Raw genomic sequence first — 22,368 nt, forward strand, 5'->3', positions numbered from 1 at the left:
CTTGCTGTTCTTTCTGGATCAGGTATGTTGGACGCTCACCTGGTAGGAGAAAAACAGGTGTGGTCTTTAGGGGAAGGGAACACGTGGAAAGAAGCGGTAAATAGGAAATGTCTGATCTGCGCAATCTCTGACTGGTAAGTAACCTTCGGGTTTCCGGGAATGAAAGCCACGGGCAGCTACCTTAGGTTTTAACCCGATTTTTTTTCTTATGCCAACTTTATAGGTCGAGGAGCAGACACTTGAATCAGGCTGGAAGATCACGGCTTCTATCTTAATTCCTAGACCTGAGGTGGTTCTCAGGCTAAGAACCCTTGATTAAGGGCTATGCTATCCTAATAGAAAAGTATATTATGAACCTTCCACCCTAAAAAGTACCTCTTTAGATGATGTGTACTTGGAAAAGAGAAATATCCAAAGTTTTTAGGGATCAGTGGATACTTGTTCCAAGTTAGCACCAACTTTGGGGGGACTGAGAACCCTTTGGCCCCTGGTACGAGTAGAGGCTATGGGAAGAAGATTGAACCCCATTTACTGTAAGGCCAGTGGCACACTGAACTCTCCCCTGGTCCCATCCATGGTTTACTTCCTCAGTACCTGCGTGTAGATAGGATGCACACCCTTTGCAGAAGCTCGACGTTGGCTCCCTGCCCTGAGGAGTGAGTATTTCCGTGGTAGGAGGGCCAAGGGGGAGCCCCTGAAGCATTCTCCCCGCCAAAATAATAAGGGGAAAGCAGCGCCTCTGTAATTGGGGTAATTACAGAGGTTAGCACAACCTTTGAAGAGCAGAAAGATACAGATGTGGTGATCTGTCATAGCCCCAAAGGCACAGTGTCCTTCCATTTGACCAGTGAGAAAGATTGATGGGTCTTGGAGAATAACTGGACTCTCCATTAAAACATAATCTTGACTGATACAAATTCGAGTTGCTGTTCCTGAAACGGTCTCTTTATTGGAGCAACTTCGCGCCGCCTCTGGCATTTGACATGTAACTACTGGTCTAACCACTGCTTTTTTTCACCCATTTCGGTTTGCAGAGTCCACTCGCAGTTTGCTTTTACCTGGCAGGAACAGAAATAGATTTGTAAATCTGTCCCACAAGTATCAACTGTAGCCATTTGCTACATCAGGACATTCAGTGCCTCACCAAACCATAGGATGTCACATTAGCCCACTGTGTTGATACAGGGCAGGAAATACTAGATACACTAATGCCTTGGTAAGACGTACACCAAAGGATGGAATCTGAATCAGCAATATAGGCACTTGTCTGCTTCGTGTCCCCAGGGATTCGACGGTCTAGCACATGTTGAGACAGCCCCTCCAGTATTAAGGACAAATTGCTCCACCTTGCCTGCTGTACAACTGAGAAGGGCACAGTATCTTGTAGTGCCATGGATTTGAGAACATACAGCACATAAGTGTTTCGCACTGATTTATTTATCAGGTAACCTGATAAAACAGTCTTTGTAGGAGGCCCAGGCTGCCATCCAAGAAGCTCTGCTACTCAAAATATCCAGAAGGCCGGGGTACTTCCTGAAGTCAGAAATACGTCTCCAGAAGAATCACGGTGGAAGCCCACAGGAGTTTGGAGCAAGGTCATGACTCCCGTTAGGAAGGTGACTATTTTCCTTTACAGAAGCAGCTCTGATTTGCTGTTGTATGTTGGAGACCATGGGACGCCAGGTGCTGTCTAATCTACCTACTCATCAAGTCAACTCTTTCCGGTAACACGCCATCACCTGGTAGACGGGACCAGAACAGGCCACGAAGGCACATTCAGTGTGTGTGAGCAGATTTCTTCCCATTCTGTGCCTTTACTCTCGTCCCACTCCTTCCCTTTACCAGTCTGTCCCTTTGCCCTTGTGGAGAGTTGTTGGGCAACTAACTGAGATTGAAAAAAGTCAAGCTTGGTTTACAGATACTGAACAATATGTACTACCAGATGGAAGTGTGCTACTGCATGCCACAGCCTCTATCAGCAGTTGTCTTAAAGGACAGCAGAGGGCAGGATTTCAGCAGGAATCAGGAGGCAGGATTTCAAGCAATGCCTTTTATCCTGAATTTTGGCTCAAAGAAAACATGAGCTCTATAACCAATCACTGGCTAGATGGTCAGAGACTTGAAAAGAGCAACACTGAAAACTAGTGTGAAGGTTTTGGGAAGGGTTTTGCAAATGAGCCTTGAGGACTGGATCTAGAATCCAGTGGAAATTAAAGTAGCCAGGGGCTCACAGGGTCATGTCCTGAGCACAAATCCTAGTCTCGGTTGGCTTCTGGGGGAATGCAATATAAATAAAACACATCTAAGGCTAGGAGCAAGTTCGTTTCATTGGACTGCTTCCATCTGGGGGAGGCTTGATTTGTTTTCATGGAAATGGAATGTGATTCTGAATTTGGATCTGCTTTCCTTGCCTATCATACCTTGGCCAACACCCACATTCATGGCTTAGAATGCCTCTGCTGTGTCATACATAAGATAGTGCTCCTGGCCAAGAAATCCACTTCACAGAAAAGAAAAGAGGCAATGAACTAGTGTCTGCGGGAGTCCCTGCTTGTGTTCATAACATGCCCCTGTCTACCTCTCAGACATCATCTTGCTTATTTTATAACACACCATCCATACATTGCTTCGTGTACTCACCACCCAGTCTAGTCTCCTTCCATCACCATATATTTGACCCCCTTACCCTCTTCATCCTCCCACCACCTCCCTTTTCCTTTTGGTAACCACCACACTGTTGTCTGTGTCTATAAGTCTGTTTGTTTTGTTTGTTCATTATTTGCTTTCTGTTTTATATCCCACCTATGTGTGAAATCTTGTGGTTCTTGTCCTTTTCTGTATGGCTTATTTCACTTAGCTTGATAATCCCCAAATCCATCCATATGTCATCATTTTTTATGGCTGAGTAGTATTCCATTGTATAATCTGTATTCCATATATTCTATATCCAATCATCACTCAAAGGATACTTACGTTGTTTCCCTATCTTGGCTATTGTGAATAATGCTGCAGTGAACATAGGGGTGCATACAAGGTCAGACAGTTAAATTTGCAAACTCATTCTAGAAAAAGTGCTACGGTCACCTTCAAAGTACTCTCCTTGGGAAGCTATGCACCGATGCCAGCGCCTAGTCCACCCTTCAAAGCCATTTTGGAACTCTTTTTCTGGAATGGCCATCAGAGCTGTCATTGTATTATCCTTGATGTCCTGAATGTCATCAAAATGTCTTCCTTTCAATATTTCCTTTATCTTCAGGTAAAGAAAGAAGTCATTGGGGACCAGATCAGGTGAGTAGGGAGGGTGTTCCAATACAGTTATTTGTTTACTAGCTAAAAACTCCCTCACAGACGGCGCCGTGTGAGCTGGTGCGTTGTCATGATGCAAGAGCCATGAATTACTGGCAAAAAGTTCAGGTCATCTAACTTTTTCACATAGTCTTTTCAGCACTTCCAGATAGTAAACTTGGTTAATTGTTTGTCCAGTTGGTACAAATTCATAATGAATAATCCCTCTGATATCAAAAAAGGTTAGGGACATCGTTGCCACAAGTTCGCGAACTTAATTGTCAGAACTTGTATATCTTTACAAGTAAGTTTTCAAATTTTGGGGGTAGCTACCCAGAAGAAGGATTGCTGGGTCGTATGGTAATTCTATTCTTAATTTTTTTGTGGGGGGAATATTGGGGAACAGTGTGTTTTTCCAGGATGGCAAGTCATTTTCTAATCTAGTTGTGGGAGGCGCAGCTCAACTCCAAGTCAAGTCGTTTCCAAACTAGTTGTAGAGGGCGCAGCTCACTGGCCCATGTGGGACTCGAAGTGGCGACCTTGGTGTTATGAGCACCACACTCCAACCACTGAGCCAACCAGCCGCCCTTGTTCTTAATTTTTTAAGGAACCTCCAGACTGTTTTCCATAGTGGCTGTAGCAATGGACATTCCCACCAGCAGTGTATGAGGGTTCTTCTTCTCCACAGCCTCTCCAACACTTGTTATTTCTTGTCTTATTGATAATAGCCATTCTGACAGGAGTGAGGTGGTATCTCAGTGTGGTTTTGATTTGCATTTCTTTAAACAGCCAGGTTCCTTCTTGTCTTGGGGCCTTTGCACTTGCTGTTCCTTCTGCCTGAAACAGTAAGATCTTTTTGTTGCCCACTCTTTTGTATCATTGATGCTTTACCTTACTAACATTACTTCCTTAGCAAGATCTTCTGTGTCCAACTAATCTAAAACAGCTCCCTTGAAACTTCCTATTTTAAAATTTTATTTATATAAATTTGCTTGTTCTATTTTCTTCATAGTATTCATTATTCCTTTTTGAGAAAAGGCATGAACAAAATTATTCCAGTAAATAATCTGTGTGTTCAGCATTTACGGAACACTTAACTATCCACCTGAAGTAAAATAGTACTGATCAGATTGAATGATTTTGCTAGAGGTAAGCTAATGATTCATCAGCAGACCTGAGCAGCAAATTCTAAAATTTCAGGTATTAAAGGCCCTTATGGGGAATAACATTAAAGCATGCAAATAGTTATAAATAGGAAACTGAAAATGTTCCATTGAGCAATTTTTGTAGGAGAAAGAAAAAAGTACACTAATTGCCATGATGTCATGCTGTGTTTCCACAAAGATTAATGATCATTTCAAGGGTTTATAATCACGTGTGTGATCAGCTTGCAAAGACCTCTAGGTTTGCATCTCTGCTTTAAATCATGTTTCTACTTATGGAGACATCCTATTTATAACATTCTCCTCAAATAAAAGTTAATTCATACACTGCTGCCAAGTGCCCATGGACATGAAATGCAGTTGCTTCATAAGTGCACAGTAATCCAGCCACATTTGTCAGCTCTAACTCTGGGAAGGTCAGGTATATTCCTAAGACTTAATGGAAAGGATGGAATTATGGAAGTGGACAGGCAGCGATAGATTGTTTAATAGATGCATTGGGACAGAACTGGTCTTAGAAAATTGTTTCCGTGCTGCTGTCTGGTATTGCCTTCTGGCTCAGAGCAAAGAGGATACCCGATGTGTTGCACATTTCACCTACGTGAATACAGTGTGAATGGTGTTCCCTGGAGCTGTGGAACACGTTAGTTCTGGGTTAGCCACCAGCATGTGTCAGAGAGAGAATCCAGTTACTGAGAAGCTGTTGTTTGTGCTTGCCCACTTCCCTTTTCCCTTCTTTTGTCATAGAATCCTGACTTCTCTTGTGGGGGGCCATCCTTTTCCTATTTTCAACCATATGGTCAGTGGATTTGCACCCACTCTGTAATTCTCAGAGCCTTGAATCGCACTGGCTTTAGTGATTGGTTCAGGAATGAATAAGTGACCCAAGACAGGCCAGTGAAACTGAAGTCTAGAACTTTGTTTGGAACTACTGGAAAAACAGAATTCCTCATCTATAAGACGAAGCTTGGAGGACATATGACAGGTGTGGCTGGGAGGCAGCCTGAACGTGAAGTCAGTGCACTGGGAACTGGAACCAAGAGAAGGAACAGGATGGAATCCTGGTCACAGTGTTTAACACCTGGCCCCACGTGTGCCTGAAGCTACGATTCACTTAGACTTTTTGGTTATGTGAACTAATACATTTCCCTAACAGTTTTTTTTTTTCTGACGTAGACTGCCAGAGGCTTCTTTCATTGCAAGTGAATGTCCTCACTGATATAAGATCCTTATGACTTTATTACTTCTCTGTAGCAATGAAATTTGTTATTGCTATGCACCATCTTTCTGACTAGATGTAACCCTGATTATGAATTTCTGATTCATAAGTTTGGGCATATTATGAACCCATGGTGTTTGTTAGGATTGATTGGTATAAACTAATAAATAACTTTGTTTAAAGAACTTGACCTTTGTATCGAAGTGGATGCATACATTCCACGCAACCTCTGCGTGTGCATTTGAGGATACATCCAGGTCTTTTAAACTCCTGCATGTGATGGCTCTCCTCCGTGATTCCAGTTACAGAGGTCTGCAGGTTTGCAGATCTGGCTGCATGTAGCCTGGACTTGGAAATTTGAGCCACAGTAAAATTGCTAAGAAACTGACAATCATTTTTATGTCACTAAGTAAGACTAAGCATCAATCCCACAGTCTTAGATGATTTATGATATTTTTTTCAAAGCAATAGAAAGAGGATAAAAAATTATGTGCCGGGACACCTGCATCCTAATTTGAAATTCAAATATTAAGTTACTATGGAAAACTATTTTCATATTAATGAAAAACTATCTCTTTGCAGGTAGGATTAATAAATGTGTAGTGTTAAGAGTTTCCTTTAAGGCAACACAAATCAATAGAACCATTAACTCTAACTTAAGCTAGGTGGAAGAAAAAAAATTACGGAAGAAGCAGTTGGCCATATAAAAGCCAGCCACACAAAATATGCACATCTCACAAGTATCATCTAATCTAATAGAGTAATATTTAACCAGGTCTAAACGAGGTGCCAAGGGGGGATGAAATTGTTATCAGAATCTGGGAAGCATCTATACTTGGAAAAAGCATATACAACATTAAAACAATTTTGCATTGGTAAAATGAAAAAACCAACCCACCATATTATTTTTATAATAAAACTACAAGAAACAAAACTCAGTAAAATTCTGTTAGGACATGTTAGTGAAAAAAAAAGAGAATTGGGATCAACTGCTAACAGGTATGGGGTGTGTTTTTGGGTGATGGAAATGTTCTAGAATTAGATAATGATGGTTGCACAACATGGTGACTGTACTGAAAACTACTAAGTTATATACTTAGAAATGGTTTAAAATGGTGAATTTCATGCCATGGGACTTAACTCAGTTCTAATGGGTTGACAGTAACCCTATGTCCTCAGCATAAAAGAAAGTGGTATTTACCCTGGTACAGAGCCTCTTAAAAACAAGTCTGTCCCTGGGCAAGCGCCATCTGATTATTCCATCTTCGGGCAATTGGAGTTAACATAGATTGAGTCTCTTTCTATAAATTCTATTACCTGAAGGTAACCAAGCTCCCAAGAATTACAAGACCACACAAAAGCGGACAGCAAATAGGGAGGGCTGGAAGGACGATCTGACCAGGATGTCCTGAGATTGGATGTAGATACTTTGGGCTTGACATTCCCTCTGATACCAAATTGTGACCTCATCTGGAGAGGCTGAAAGGATCTAGAAATCATGAGAAGAATTCCACGTGGAGTGGAGGGGGGGAGGTGACTGACACTTTACTACAATTTGAGAATCTGGATTCTTGAGACGCCGCTCCTGGGAGCAAGAGAACTCCATCTCCAGACCTAGAAGCACTAAAATGCCCCCTGTCGCTCGGACTGGGACTAATATTACCCAGACCACTGTGTGCCTGGCCTTCGTGAATTGTATAGTGATCACATGTTTTTTCCACACTTAGAAGGGATGTTCCTTATATGATAATAAAACCATCTTACATTTGCTTAGCACTTTTAAAACAAAGTAGTTTTTTCATGTATCTTGATACGTGACCTAAATTCATAAATATATCTTTATGCAGTGTGGACAATAATCGAGCTGGAAAAGTCATTGAACATAAAATACTCAACTAATGTTTTCCCTGATTTGGATGCCTAAGCAGAGAGTTAGGAAATAAAAGTTGCAGCTGTTATTGAGAAAGTAAAAAACAATTCAAATATCTCTAACCCGAAAAACAAATGAAGCTCTTGGTTCACAATTTCAAAGTTAGAAAGTTTTCATGTTATGTAAGTAAATAGCATAGTGAGACGCGTTGAGGAAGGAAAAGATGGACATGAGAAAAAGAGAGATGGAGAAAATTAATCACAATGCGTCTGTAACTCACCAGCTTGTCAATGGTGGCGGGAAAGGAAGAAAAGGATACTATTACTCTCCAGGAAAGCCCTTCTTTGAACCTCCCAGCCCCTCTATATCTAGGTCACTTTTCTTTCTATGTTTGTCCTCTGAAAATGCACTGGATCCATTAATGAATTTATTCCTGGATTATATCGAGGAAGGGAAGGAGGGAGGGGAAAAGCCAAGCTCCGGATGTGAGCCTTGATTTGTGAATAGCCTCTCATCGTAATCCCTCTAAACAGGAAACCACAGCAGTCCGTCTGCGGTCTCTCTCAGATCTGGATCAATTTAAATGTAATCTCTCCGTCTCCTCTAACCCTCAGCCTCTTCTGCTTCCATCTCTTAACACAGTAAATACATTCTCTCTCCCCGCACCCCACAAACACATCTGTTTTGTACGTGTGTTTTGCTTTGCTCCACCTTTGACGCTTCCATCGAACAGGAAAGGAAGGTCGTTTCCAGGGCTTCCTTCCCAAGGTGTTGCATTGAGGGCAAGTGAGAAAGGAAGGGGAGGGAAGGGAAGAACAGCTGCTACCCTCATTAAATGCTTTTTCACTACAGATCTATGAGGAGGAGAAGGCATCTGGGGAGAGGATTAGGTGAGAGAGGGCTTTATCCTTTTGCTGATTAATACTCTACTACCAATTACTGCTTGACAAAAAACCCTGGCGCTATTTATGTAATAGTAATAAACCATAGAATTCTATCCTACATTTGAAACAGACCCAGCCTGCCAAGGACCTATGAATCAAGTTTTCCTCTTTAATAAATTTTAAAGGTATGTTGGTTTAATTTACCTGTGCTGCCTTCTGGGTGGCTCTCCCTGGCCCAGCTTAAGAAATCCTGAGCTCTCTCCTCCGACTCCCAACACTTTTGTGTTTCCTTAGAATGATTCTGATCCGGGAGTTGTGGGGAGGTTGGACAAAACAAGTCCCCCCCAATCTGGGGGTGACAGCTTCCCTTGTGGAGGAGATGCAATGGTGGTTTTGTTCAATTTCCTTTTTTAATAGAGAGCAGATTCAGGGTGATGGGGGTAACTGGAAAGAACTGGTTTACCAGAGTGATAAAAAAGGGACTGGGGAAACAGCTGAGTGCACTTCTCTTCCTTAAGAAACCCAAGATCTCTCAGCTGTGCCTGGGCTTTGGCTGGTGAAGCCCTGCCGGAGTTCCTAGCTGCTGGAGTTCCTAGAGATGCTTCAGACATGTGGCCCCCTCAGCAAAGCCTCTCTTCGCTTTCAAAGGGAGGAGCAGAAGTAGCCTGAGTCCAGAGCGCTGCACTGACTGGTTAGGACCTTTCCTGGTTTGCTCGGTGTGTCAGTCCAGGCTACTGCTTGGAAACTTTCATTGCATTCCTGAGGAGGTTCCCACGTCTGTAAACGCCCCAACCCCAACCCCAACCCCAACGTGCAGTAGCAAAATTGATGTTTGACAAGAAAGACTGGTGGCATAATTAGAACAGAATCTTATTTTTGCCTCCTCCTGTCCTTTTAAATTTAATCCAACTGGGGAAGCTTTTCCTTGCTCTAGATGAAAATACAAAAGATTCCATGTTTTTTGGCTTATTCTTATATAATAAACAAAGCTACAGTAACTTTAGGTCTCAAACACTATCTCAATTTAGGAAATAAATTACACAGTTCAAAATATTAAATTGTTTTTAATCCACAAAGTTAGTTTCCAACTGAATTTACAAAGTTAAGGCTGTTTGAGTAGTAATAGATAATGTAATAATATATAACCTGAATAAACAGCCAAAACAGATTTAATTCACCACTTTCCCTATACGGCCATCCAAACGAGTGTTAAAAATTTCTGGTTAAGTCCCATCTCCACAGCCAGTTTGAGTATTTAGCTCATCTCAGAAATCTTCCAATGATTTGAAAGAAGATTTCTGAGATGAAATCCCTGGGTTTCACTTCCCTCTTTGTTCCACAGATGAATTCCTTTCTCTTAGTTTAATTTCTTTCAACACATACATATTGAAATTCACAATATGGACATGGTACCAATTTGGTGTTTAAAGGCAAATCAGAGATGAGGAAAGTATGATGCGTAACGCTTGATTTCAAGCTATCTCTGTCTTGCTCTGTTTTCCATCATCTATCTGTCTGCCTATCTACATATCTATCTACCAGTCAATAGATATATAAATGGTATGATACTGTTTGTGGGTGAGATCAATAGACAGGATAGATACATACTACACATAGAGATAAAGTTACATTCCAGTGGGAGTGGAGGGAGAGAAGAGGCTAAAATGAGTAATGGAGAGATTTTTTAAAAAAGAAGCAAATTGCCACATTTGCTTTATAGAGACACAAGCAAAGTATCTGAGGGTGTGTTGTTACATTTTGCTGGGGGAGATCATGAAACCTGACCTAGCAAGCTCTTCATGGTCTGGCGTTCCCTCCACCTCTTTAGCCCAATCTCCCCGAACTCTTCCCCAGCCCTCAGTGTCAACTACAGTAACTTTCAGGTCCTCACACCAGCCCTGTCCCTTCCTCCCTAGAGCCTTGGGACATACTCTTCCACCTGGAATTGTTTTTCCATCATCACCTCAGAAAGCTTCCCTACATAGGTCCTACGGAGGGGTCAGGCTCTCCACTATTCTCACAGGACCCTGTATTCTAGCTGATACCCCTTAAAATTGTAATTAAACAACCAGTGTAAAATTAGATGCTCAGTCAGTGTCTTTTGCCTTCCCAGGGATGTAGCTCCACAGAGGAACTGCATCTGTCTCGGTCATCAATATATTCCCAGAACCTGTAACAATGCCTTGCATATAGTAGGTACTCAATAAATATTTTTGAATGGATTGATACAGGTGGCATTTAGAAGTTTTTCTCCTCTTCCTCTTCTCCCTTTCCTCTCTCTTCCAGCCCAGCTCTCCTTTCTTTCAATGCCTTACGCTGATAATATTCTTTTCTCTTTATTCTGCATACCTCACAAGTCTTCCTGCAATCTGCTAGGACCAGTCTGGGCATTGAGAGAATACCTCCCATTTGTTCTCCTATGTATATCTCATTCTGGGGGACATAATCTAGGTGCTGCGAATAGTTCCTTCTGAGACATGGTTTAGGGTTTGTCTGAGAGGAGGCTGACGCTCAGTGTGGTCTTCGGACAGGAGCATGGGCGACTCGGGGCAGCTGTTTGAAACGCAGTCTAAGCCCCACCCCGAGTCAGATGCCACCTTGGAACTAGATCCTCAGGTGACGGTGCTCATCGAGCACTGCTCTAGAACAGCTTATCCCCTAGGATTAGATGGATGGAGAAGAAAGCAGGTTCAGTCCTATGATGCATCAGCTGTGTCCTCTCCCAAGAGGATAAGGAGATGGAGTTAGGCATGCAAGAGTTTTATTGGGAGGTAATAAAAGAGAGAGAAAGAAACCTGCAGCACTCATTGGGAGAAGCCTTCTGACCATGATGCTGGTCTGACACCTGTGAAAGGAAAGAGGGGAAGAAGGGTTGGATAGGGAGAGTTTCAGCCTGCAGTATATGTCATACAAAGACTTGGCAAATCCAGTGGGGAGATCCAGTGCAAAGATTGCACAGTAGCAGTGTCTGCCTTGGATAGAAGTGGCCCAGTCCTTGTCACCCTGCAAGCTCAGTCATTGGCAGAGGGCTGCCCAGGACGACTGTGGCCTCTGCGTGAAAGCCAAAGCAGAACCAGAGATGCTAACAGCTGTAGGCTGTCAGCTAACTGCACTCCTTGAAGCTAAAAACTAAGTTCTTTTCTTTAAAGGAGATCCTAGCAGTATACCTCCATGGCTGTCCCATGTAACATATGAAGATAATTTTGCAAGAAATCTATGAAAGCTAGTAAATGTATGGAAAGCAGATTTAAGAAAATACCACATTAAAGGAAGCCTGACTTATGTGCTTTTCCAGGACTGTTTATGTTACACTCATTCTTCAGGGAACACTCTCCCCAAGGGCCCCTGGAAGACAAGGTCCAGAGAACATTTTCCCTTAGGGAGTGCAGGGAAAGTCCACGCAAACCAATATGGTAACCCTGTCTTTACAAGATGCATGAGTTAGTAAACAAGATACAGTGGTCCCAGGTCTCTGAGCTCACCCTGTGCAAGCTCAGTAAGCCCCAGGCTTCCCAGGGGCAGACCGGATCCTGATTGGCAAGCTCAGAGCCAGAGAAAGTGAAAACCCAGAAGAGATAGTGGGAATTGCAGAGGTCTGGGGAGGGGAGGGCAAGGCCCTGTGGTTAACCAGTGATGCCTCCACATACTGATTTTCACTCACACATGTCTGCAAGGACAGCCAACTGCGTGCACAAAGTCACACACAACGAGAGCTTTTACCCATGCCAAATTTACATCCACCCTCATGTACACTTTAAAAAGTCATGTGCACATATAATTGTCCAACCCTGACATGAGATTGTATGTCCACACCCTGCTATTTCAACAAATACTTGTGTACCTGGTACCAAGTTTCCAAAACATCCCCTATGTGTAGGTCACAGACAAGGGGCTGTAATATCCACATATATAAACACCAAACAACATACAGGAACAAAAGTAATCAGACATTCAAAAATTCAGTGACTTTATGGTCATTTAAAACCGGCAAATATCTGGAGGCTGTGTCGGGACCTGCCAGACCTGCCTTGAAAGATATTTCCCTTGGCTATAGATGCCCACTCAAAGCCTGCAGGGGCAAGGCAGGGCCCATAGCCTGGTGTGCTAAGCCAGGACTTAGCCATTCTGCCTCCTGTAGGAGGGAACTAAAGCTCTATGTTGAGGGGAGAGAGTGCTTGTATCTGGAAAGGAGGTTACACGTTTCTGCAGAGGAGTAGAGTGGAGGGAGCAAGGGCCCAAGCTCTGCTTGCTTGGGTTTGAATTCCAGCTTCACCACTTTCTACCTGGATGGCCTAGGGCAAGTTGTCAGTCTTTCTGTCTCATTTTCCTCATGTATAAATTAAGAATAATAGTACTTACAAAATAGGTTGCTGTAGGAATATTTGTATAGTGCTGAGAATGGGCCTGGTGCATCATAAAAGCAAAGTTAAGTATTGGTTATTATTGTAGTCCTGGGAGCTCTCCAGCTCTGGAGATTCCACAACCTCCCTGGCTCCCTCTCATACTACCCCTACCCCAACCCGTTACACAGATCTCCAGGCAGTTGCTAGCTCCCTTCACCAGGCTGAAACAGCTCTCATCACGATCTCTTTATTCCTCCTCCCCTTGCCTGGTAAGGTTTTTGCAAATGGATTTGTGGAGAGGGCAGAGGGATTGTGTGTCTGCGCGTTTGCAAGGATATGAAACCAGGCAGCGAATGTCCAGACTCCTGCAGCGCTGGGTCTGTCTTGCTGACCACGGCTGTCTGGACTGGGAATGAGGGCTTTTCTCAGGGTAAGGGCAGGGGCGCTGCAAGGTTTCAGCCGGTTACCTTTCGGTGGGTTTGTAGGAAGGTGAGAAGAGAGATGCTTCTCCATTGGTCTGGAGATCTATCTGTCTATCTATCTATCTATCTATCTATCTATCTATCTATCTATCTATCTATCTATCTATTATCTATCTATCTATCTATCTATCTATCTATCTATCTATCTATCTATCTATCTATCTATCTATCTATCATCTGTCTTTCACAGCCCATAGCTCCGCCACTCCCCTTCCCCTGTGTAATTCTTCCCAAAGAATAGCGAACCATTATTCCTCCGCGGGAGAAATATAAAAATGACTGTTGTCTCTTCTCTTTGACTCAGCTCAAAGCCTCATCCGTTCAAACCAAGACAATTCATTTCCCCTTGAGTCCACTCTGCGTTCAGCGGGTTCCCAGGTGAACTGAAATCCAGAACTATTCTCATCTGGTTGCCCTAGGAGTTTCAGCGCTCGGTACAACCTGTTCCTCCTTCCTCCCCACTCCCTCCCACCGTGCTGGGCTGCGTCCTTCTCAGCCCCTCTCCCTCCCCTGCCTGGGGCCCCAGCTATGCCCTCCAGAGAGGCACCCGCTGTCTCTGACAACCAGGAGGGGAGGCGTGAGGGGGACGCAGGAGGAGGAAGAGGGGAGGGGGGTAGGCGGGGAAGCGCGCAGGGTGGAGGCCAAGCGCTGCCGCGCTGCTTGAGAGGGGCAGCTGAAGGTTGCAACTGCTGGAAGGAGGCTTTTGGCTGCTTGGTAACGGGCTGCCAGAACAGAGAGAAAGGCAGAGAGCAGGGCAGCGGTTTCTTGACGTCAGGACCCAGCGAGGCGATTGCTCCAGCAACCCCAACCTGCTCCACTGTGCGCCCCGCCGACGGCGGGAGAGGAGCCCCGCGCCAGGCGCCCTCTGGGTGTGAGCGGGGTCGGGGGGGGAGCGTGTCGACCGAGGCACAGCATGCTCCCAGCCCTCGGGCCATGGAGATCGCCCTGGTGCCCCTGGAGAACGGCGGGGCCATGACCGTCAGAGGAGGAGGTGAGGCCCGGGCAGGCTGTGGGCAGGCCACAGGGGGAGAGCTCCAGTGCCCCCCGACAGTTGGGCACAGCGATGCACCCAAAGAACCGGAGCCGAGGGGGCGCAGCGCACAGAGGGGCGCGGACCCGGGAGGGCGGCTTTTGCCATCGCTACCCCAGGAGCTGCCGCCTTCCAGACAGCTGCCTCCGGGAGACCAGGAGGGAGAAGGCGACCCCGCCCTGGGCACGGCGGAGGACCAGGTGCTGAGGGCAGGGGCCCTTCACCACCAGCGCGTCCTCATCAACATTTCCGGGCTGCGCTTCGAGACGCAGCTGGGCACCCTGGCGCAGTTCCCCAACACCCTCCTAGGGGACCCGGCCAAGCGCCTGCGCTACTTTGACCCCCTGAGGAACGAGTACTTCTTTGACCGCAACCGGCCCAGCTTCGACGGCATCCTCTACTACTACCAGTCCGGGGGCCGGCTGCGGAGGCCCGTCAATGTCTCCCTGGACGTTTTCGCAGATGAGATCCGTTTCTACCAGCTGGGGGACGAGGCCATGGAGCGCTTCCGGGAGGATGAGGGTTTCATTAAAGAAGACGAGAAGCCACTGCCCCGCAATGAATTCCAGCGCCAGATGTGGCTTATCTTTGAATACCCGGAGAGCTCGGGGTCCGCACGAGCCATCGCCATCGTTTCGGTCTTGGTCATTCTCATTTCTATCATCACCTTCTGTTTGGAGACTTTGCCTGAGTTCAGGGATGAACGCGAGCTGCTCCGCCATCCCCCAGCACCCCACCAGCCTTCCTGGCCCGCCCCGGGGGCCAACGGCAGCGGGGCTGTGGCGCCTCCCTCTGGCCCAACGGTGGCACCTCTGCTGCCTAGGACCCTGGCTGACCCCTTCTTCATTGTGGAGACCACGTGTGTCATCTGGTTCACCTTCGAGCTGCTTGTGCGTTTCTTTGCCTGCCCCAGCAAGGCAGAGTTCTCTCGGAACATTATGAATATCATCGATGTGGTGGCCATCTTCCCCTACTTCATCACCCTGGGCACCGAGCTGGCAGAGCAGCAGCCGGGGGGCGGAGGCGGCGGTGGCCAGAATGGGCAGCAGGCCATGTCCCTGGCCATCCTCCGCGTGATCCGCCTGGTCCGGGTGTTCCGCATCTTCAAGCTCTCCCGCCACTCGAAGGGGCTGCAGATCCTGGGCAAGACGTTGCAGGCCTCCATGCGGGAGCTGGGCCTGCTCATCTTCTTCCTCTTCATCGGAGTCATCCTCTTCTCCAGCGCTGTCTACTTCGCAGAGGCGGACAACCAGGAGACCCACTTCTCCAGCATCCCAGATGCCTTCTGGTGGGCAGTAGTCACCATGACCACAGTGGGCTATGGGGACATGAGGCCGGTCACTGTAGGGGGCAAGATCGTGGGCTCACTGTGTGCCATCGCTGGGGTCCTCACCATCGCCCTGCCGGTGCCCGTCATTGTCTCCAACTTCAACTACTTCTACCACCGGGAGACGGACCACGAGGAGCAGGCAACCCTCAAGGAGGAGCAGGGCAGCCAGAGCCAGGGGCCAGCGCTGGACAGCAGAGGCCAGCGGAAGGCCAGCTGGAGCAAGGGCTCCTTCTGCAAGGCTGGGGGTGCCCTGGAGAACGCAGAGGGAGCCCGAAGGGGCAGCTGCCCCCTAGAGAAGTGTAACCTCAAGGCCAAGAGCAATGTGGACTTGCGCAGGTCCTTGTATGCCCTTTGCCTGGACACCAGCCGGGAAACAGATTTATGAGGGGGGATCCAGGCAGACTGGTGGCAGTGGGGTGGGGACAGCAGAAGCCTCCTGAGCCTGGGTATATACTTCATACCACAGAGTATTTCAAACCTACTCTATAACCTAAGCATGTCCCTCTTCCTTTCACTCTTTCCCTCCCTCCCGCTCTCCCTGGATCCCCCCATTTTTCCTCTTCTTTCCATGACACCAAGAGTTGCCTATTTTTAAAAAAATACCACATTCCATGACGCAGGAGCTGTTGAAATGGTGAGCGCTATGAGAGGGATGTATTTGTAGCCAGTTTCCTATACCCAGCAAAGGAATAACCCAAACAAAAATGACTTTAAATAGCCTACATCCCAAGAGATTTTTGTAACCACCCCCATCCATGTGTTCCAAATTTGCTTTACATATGATTATATTTTGTGTATAGGGGAAAATATTTTTATGGCTGGTGAGTGGATTTTTGTACTATACATCAGATGGAGATATTTTGGAGATATTTTGAAGACTTGTGTGGTATTTATGGAAGAGAAAGTTACTGTGATGTTTTTCTGTGATACTTAATATTTTAGCCAGAGACCCAGCTGTTCTGGTTCCTGTGTCTGTAAGACTCTCTCTTTTCTGGGATGTGGTATAGGTGCTTTGCATCTAGGGCAGGGAATGTTTTGGAAGAAAGGCAAGTCTGAGTTTTTTCTGTGCGCCTTAAACAATTTTTGTAACTTTCTTTGAAAAACATTTTAATGATGTTGGAGGAAGACTTCTGATAATTCATTCCTTTATTTTTATCCCCAAGAAATAAAATGTTACTTGGTTGAGGCAAGTGTTAGTTTTTCTACAGCTGTTGTATTTTTTGAAATTGAAAAAAAAATAGTCTGTCACTTGCTGTTTCTGGTTTTGGAGTCAGAGCAAATGCCACCTTGACTGGGGTAGAAAACTTGGAACACTAACAATTTGATCATCAGCATCTTTTTCTTGGGCCCTCCCTGTGCCTCATAGATGGAGCAGTGAATTCTGTTTGTCTCGGGCTGTTGATGGCTTGGACACCCCTGCAACATGTTGTCTGATGATATTAGACTCAGCATGGAGTGCGGATGGAGCTGAAAGGCAGAGGGGGTTCAGCCCCCACAACCTCCCCGCACCCCCCCACCCCAGACCCCTGCTGTGGTCTCCTGGGGCTGGATTTCTGAACCCTCCTTTGTCTGCAGCTTTTCAGCCCCACTTACTATGGCTCTCAACAACTCTGAGAAACAAGCCTGATTCTCATAGACATGCAAGCTGTTCACAAAACACAGCCCTGGTGTGAAAGTCGTGGAGGGAGGGAGGGAACAGCACCTTACCATAGTCTCTCTGCCAAGCGTGGTGTGCAGAGGAAAAGGCACTGCCTTACGGCGGACACTGGCACTGAGAGGCCAGATGGAAGGATTTACTTGTCCACATTAAGGGCTGGTTTCTACAGATCTCAGCCTTGCCCCGAGTAATCCCTGAACTCAGAACAAATCCCTTTGTTTCCTTTTCACTGGATGGTTGTGGAAAAACATCACCCTAGGTACAACACTAGCTGCAATTTCTCTCTGGGATTAGCTGTTCCTGTAGGGCTCTGAATTCCTGGTGTTGCTTTTTCTGCTGAATATTCCAAAGACTGGTTGTTTCACATCCTCACCAGGGTGAGCTAGTGGCCCACCGTCACACCTCCCCAACAACAGTGAGCTTAGTGGCTAGTTCAAGGGTGTATCCAGGTCTCCATGGGGGCAAGGGAGGATCTACTAAATTGATGTCTGGGAATTGTGGATTTAAATAAGACACTGACACAATAATAAAAGCCAGGGTTTGTGACTGCCGGAGTCATTTCCAGGCAGGAACTGTTCGCAGCAAATCTGAGGCAGAAACAGAAGGATTGTGCAGGCAGGGCTCTGTTGTTTTTCATTACATGCTGAGGCAAAGGAAGAAGAACAAAGACACTTTATTTATTTATAATTTACAATCTGCCTAAAAGCAGAGCATCTTGCCAAAGCTCCACTCCACACAGCCTCACCTCTAAGCCCTCTATGGCTTTGTGTGGCACTGGGACACCCAGTCCCAGGCTTCACCCTCCCTTAAAGCCAGAAGAGAAATTCCCACCTTGGACCTGACGGTCTGTTCCTTTAGGCTTAAGAAACAAAGAGCAACGCCCAGATCTTAGATGTGTCCAGGTGCCGGACAGATGTTGGTCCAAGTAGAACAGCCTGCACCTTTGAAATGTCCAGTAAATGGGTGCAAGCTTATATAAATCCTCAGGGATGAAGTGGAGGAAATGAGAGAGGGAATGAATCTCTCTATTTTGCATAAGAAGAGGGGATACTGCAAAGCAGGTTTACATAATGGGTCAAGGGGGTTTTAGAGGGAACCCTGGAGTTGGGTACCCCACCCCCCTGCTGCAGCTTCCCATCCTGGGGGCCAGTGACGTGGTATCTGTCCTGGGGCATTGTGAGGGGCACCCACAAGGCAGCGCAAGTATTTCAATCTCTCCGTCTTCTCAGTGCACCTGTTACTATGGTTCTGGAAATAGGCTTCACTGTTTCATTCCTGTCGCCTGTTTCACCCCGGTTCTCCTGTCCGTGTGATTAGTAGGAAAGGAACCCGAATGTCAAGGCTCTTACTCAGGCTGCTGAGGTAAGGGGCCTCTCCTGCCCTCCCACCCTCCCCTTCTCTGCTGTTATTGATTTTCCACCGCCTTAACCTTCCTGAGATTAGATCGAGTGGCCTCAGCCAAGTTTTTTATCCAGATGTTGCCTCTTGGCCCACAGAGCAGGGAGCTCTCTCTGGCTTTATAATCTACCAGCTTCAGCAGCCGAGACACGGAGAGAGAGGTGTGCTGGGCCTGTGTACTCGTGTAAGGACAGCTCCTCAAGTGCAAAGCATCTGCCCCCCTTTTCCACTACCTCCTTTTGTTTTCTCCTTCCTCTATGCTCGCTGAACCCTAAAAAATGACAGGTTCAGGAAAAAAAATGTTTTTTTTCACATGCTTTAAAAGCGCCAGCTCTTGATATGCCCTGCCTGGGCCATTCCCTGGAGGGGAAAAATGAAACAGAGTGGCAACCCTTGAAGATTCTTTCCACAGAGTTGGGCTTTGAGTTATGGTAGTGTTAACAATAGGAGCACTTCAGGTTTGGAGCAGATGGGGCAAGGGGTTTCTCTTGGTGCAGGGACACCTTGTTCCTAGTCCTCTCCGGAAGTGGCAGCCTGTGCACAGTGGACTGTGACCCTGAGTGAAGTTCGTGTGCTCTGCTCTGGAGTTGGACCTCGGCAGCACATACCGTGTTTCCCTGAAAATAAGACTGGGTCTTATATTAATTTTTGCTCCAAAAGACGCATTAGGGCTGATGTTCAAGGAATGTCATCCTGAAAAATCACGCTAGGGCTTATTTTCAGGTTAGGTCTTATTTTCGGGGAAACACAGTATCTACTCAGTAGCTACTTGGGCCCAGCACTCCTTGGTGTGCTGGGGACACTGGGACAAATGGTAGGTCCTGGTCCCTGCCTTCATATGCTTCCAGTCCCAGTGGGGAAGCTATCAGCATAAAACAAACCATACAAGACAGTATGTGATCAAATGCCTCAGAGGGGGTTCTAAAATGAGGTGTTACCAGACAGGAGTGGGAGAGTGAGCAGGAATAGAGAAGAAAAGAGAAGCTCCTGGAGACCTGGATGGGTGGCTAGGAAGAGAGGAGGACATTCGGGATGAGGAAAATGGGAACAGTGGGCTGGAGGAGAATGGCTGCCCCCATCACCATCATTCGGCGAAGGAGCCCAGAGTTACAAGCTGGAGCCCTTCCCCAGGACCACAGTAGGAGTTCCAATTTTACCAGTGGCAGGGGACTCAGCAGTTGTTTAGAACAGAGGTTGGCAAAAGTTCTGAAAAGGGCCAGGTAGTAAATATAGGCTTTGTAGGCCAAGAGGCAAAAGTGAAGCTGTTATTGAAGGTACTTAGATAACTATTTAAAAGGCAGTCATTTGAAAATGTCAAGACCAGCCTTAGCTTGAGAGCTATACATCCCTGTCATATCAGCTTGTCAATCACACAGAAGCTGCCTCCTGGGCAGCCAGTAACGCCTGTGGGCCCGACCTGACTCCTGATTTGATTTGAACCCATTGAACTTGCATTTCTTTTTTTTTTTTTTTAATTTTTTTTTTTAAGATTTTTCAATTTAATTTTATTTTTTTAATTGGGGAAGGGGAACAAGACTTTATTGGGGAACAGTGTGTACTTTCAGGACTTTTTTTCCAAGTCATTGTCCTTTCAATCTTAGTTGTGGACGGTGCCATTCAGCTTCAAGTTGTTGTCCTTTCAGTCTTAGTTGTGGAGGGCACAGCTCAGCTCCAGATCCAGTTGCCGTTGCTAGTTGCAGGGGGCGCAGCCCACCATCCCTTGAGGGACTCGAGGAGTTGAACCGGCAACCTTATGGTTGAGAGCCCATTGGCCCATGTGGGAATCGAACCGGCAGCCTTCGGAGTTAGGAGCACGGAGCTCCAACCGCCTGAGCCACCTGGCCGGCCCCAAACTTGCATTTCTTGCAAATGCCAACCCCTGGCTTGGGGACGGGATCGCAGGCTGGTATTTCCTAGACCAGGGACAAACTTCTTAGAAAGATGTAGCTTACTTCCACCTCCTCATGAAAATCAGATTTTTCTAAGTGGCCATGGGACAGGTGGTTCTATTTCTAGGGAGGAGGAAGAAAACGCCAAACTGGAAATGCTACCTAGGACTCTGGGCAGTGGGTTTTCCCTGAGCTGTTGGTGGAAGTGGGCCCAGACTGCTAGAGGATGGGCCGCCTTCTCCTTCTGGCCCTTAGTATTTTTCTGGACATGGCATCACCAAGGAGCCTTGAGAGTGCACTACCCCGCCCCTCGTCACATGACTCTCCTTTGACAGTAGAGATGGGCCCCGGGCTGGCGTGCCTCTGTGTGCACACGGAGTGCTTATGGCGTGCACGCGTCCAGGACTGTGCGTGGTGGGGGAGGTGTGGCCCGGTCTGGAGTGAATCCAGACAGAGCGAGGTGCTCGTTACCTTCCCTCTTAACTGGCAGTTGTTTTCTAATGTCAAACTTTGCACCGTGCAGTGTTTCTGCTGGAAGGAACCTCACAAATAATCCTGCCTGTCCCGCTCCTTTCACAGATGAGCAAACCGAGGCCCAGAGAGAAGAGGTGATATACCCAAGGTCACACCCCTGTGAAAGTAACCTAGGACTGGCATTGCTTTTCCTGACTCCTAGGCTGGATTTCTCCGTGTTCCGCTCTGCTCCTTCTGCATGAAGGTCTCCAAGTTCTCAGTAAGCTGCCCCCACCCTGCCTCCTGAGGCACATCCCTGCCACATCAGTTTATCTGCTGCCTCCTGGGTCTCCAGCCATGCTTGTGAAGCCCTGATCTGTCTCCTCTGACATGATTTTACTCAATTCAAGCTGCACTTCCTGCAAATGCCAAGCCTGTATAGGCAATGCAGCTGCAGCACTGTGATGAACGGGCTCCTGGATACGGGCATCTCGCTGTCCAGGGAGGAGACTGAGACATTTCTAGTCCAGTGTCTTTAGTGCTATCACTCATTCATCATTCATTCGTTTATTCAGTCCTCTATTCATTCAACAAATGTTTATTTGACAGCATTATTTACAGCATTAGCAGGCACCATGCTAGGCCCTGGGAATAACTGGCAAGGGATCTTTCCTGATTGGTTTTCCAGTCCATTGGAGAGAATCGACAATCAAGTAAGCAAATGAGCATTTTGCTAGATTTTTTTTTTTATCCCTTTTTGGAAATGAGTTTTATTTTCAATGCTATTTAGTTCTAAAAGCCTGCGTGTTTCCTTTTCCCTATCACCAGGCTAGATCATTTTTAAATTGAGGTAAGAACCACGGGGGGAATGAGCAATGTTGTAATTGGGGGAGAGATGTACTGCTTCAGAAAGATGCATGGTTAGAGTAACGTGTGAGTGAAGCATGAGAAGGCATGAAATGAGGCGCAGAGTGGGGGACAGCGATATGGGGCTTGGGGGGTATTAGGAGGGAGCACATATTTTCCTGAAGAAGCAGAGGGGTGGACATCTCAGGCAGAACTGGTGGCCTGGAAAACCAAGGCCCCCTGGAGAGCCCCGGGCAGGATTCTCAGTCCCAGCTCCACCCCTGGCCACTCAGCCCCAGGAGCAGGAGCGTGGCCCTGCCATGCCAGGCAGCATACCCAGATGCAGGGAGATCATCTCAGCAAAGGAAACACAACACGAATTTCTGTTGGATGGCAAGCGATGGGTTCGAATCTGATCTTTTTTGTTTTTAATTTGTGGGAAGAAGCCAAGATCCTTGATGTGCTCTTGATTCATTGGCCAACTATGAGGAGACCCAGCAGATTTTTGAGTCTGTGTCA

General features: G+C 46.6%; 1 protein-coding gene across 1 annotated transcript; it reads left to right on the forward strand.

Annotated features, from left to right (window-relative positions):
* Positions 1-13,912: 13,912 nt before the first annotated feature.
* KCNA5 (potassium voltage-gated channel subfamily A member 5) lies at positions 13,913-16,725 on the forward strand. Its single transcript, XM_033116233.1, has one exon. It carries the CDS (start codon positions 14,180-14,182, stop codon positions 15,989-15,991), a length of 1,812 nt encoding a protein of 603 aa, XP_032972124.1. The 5' UTR covers positions 13,913-14,179; the 3' UTR covers positions 15,992-16,725.
* The last annotated feature ends 5,643 nt before the right edge of the window (positions 16,726-22,368 follow it).

Source organism: Rhinolophus ferrumequinum, chromosome 10 (assembly GCF_004115265.2).
Source record: "Rhinolophus ferrumequinum isolate MPI-CBG mRhiFer1 chromosome 10, mRhiFer1_v1.p, whole genome shotgun sequence".
NCBI classification, from domain to species: Eukaryota; Metazoa; Chordata; class Mammalia; order Chiroptera; family Rhinolophidae; genus Rhinolophus; species Rhinolophus ferrumequinum.

What these genes read in the sequence shown, in the direction of transcription:
- KCNA5 (XM_033116233.1), top strand. Translation starts at nt 14,180, where the DNA reads ATGGAGATCGCCCTGGTGCCCCTGGAGAACGGCGGGGCCATGACCGTC.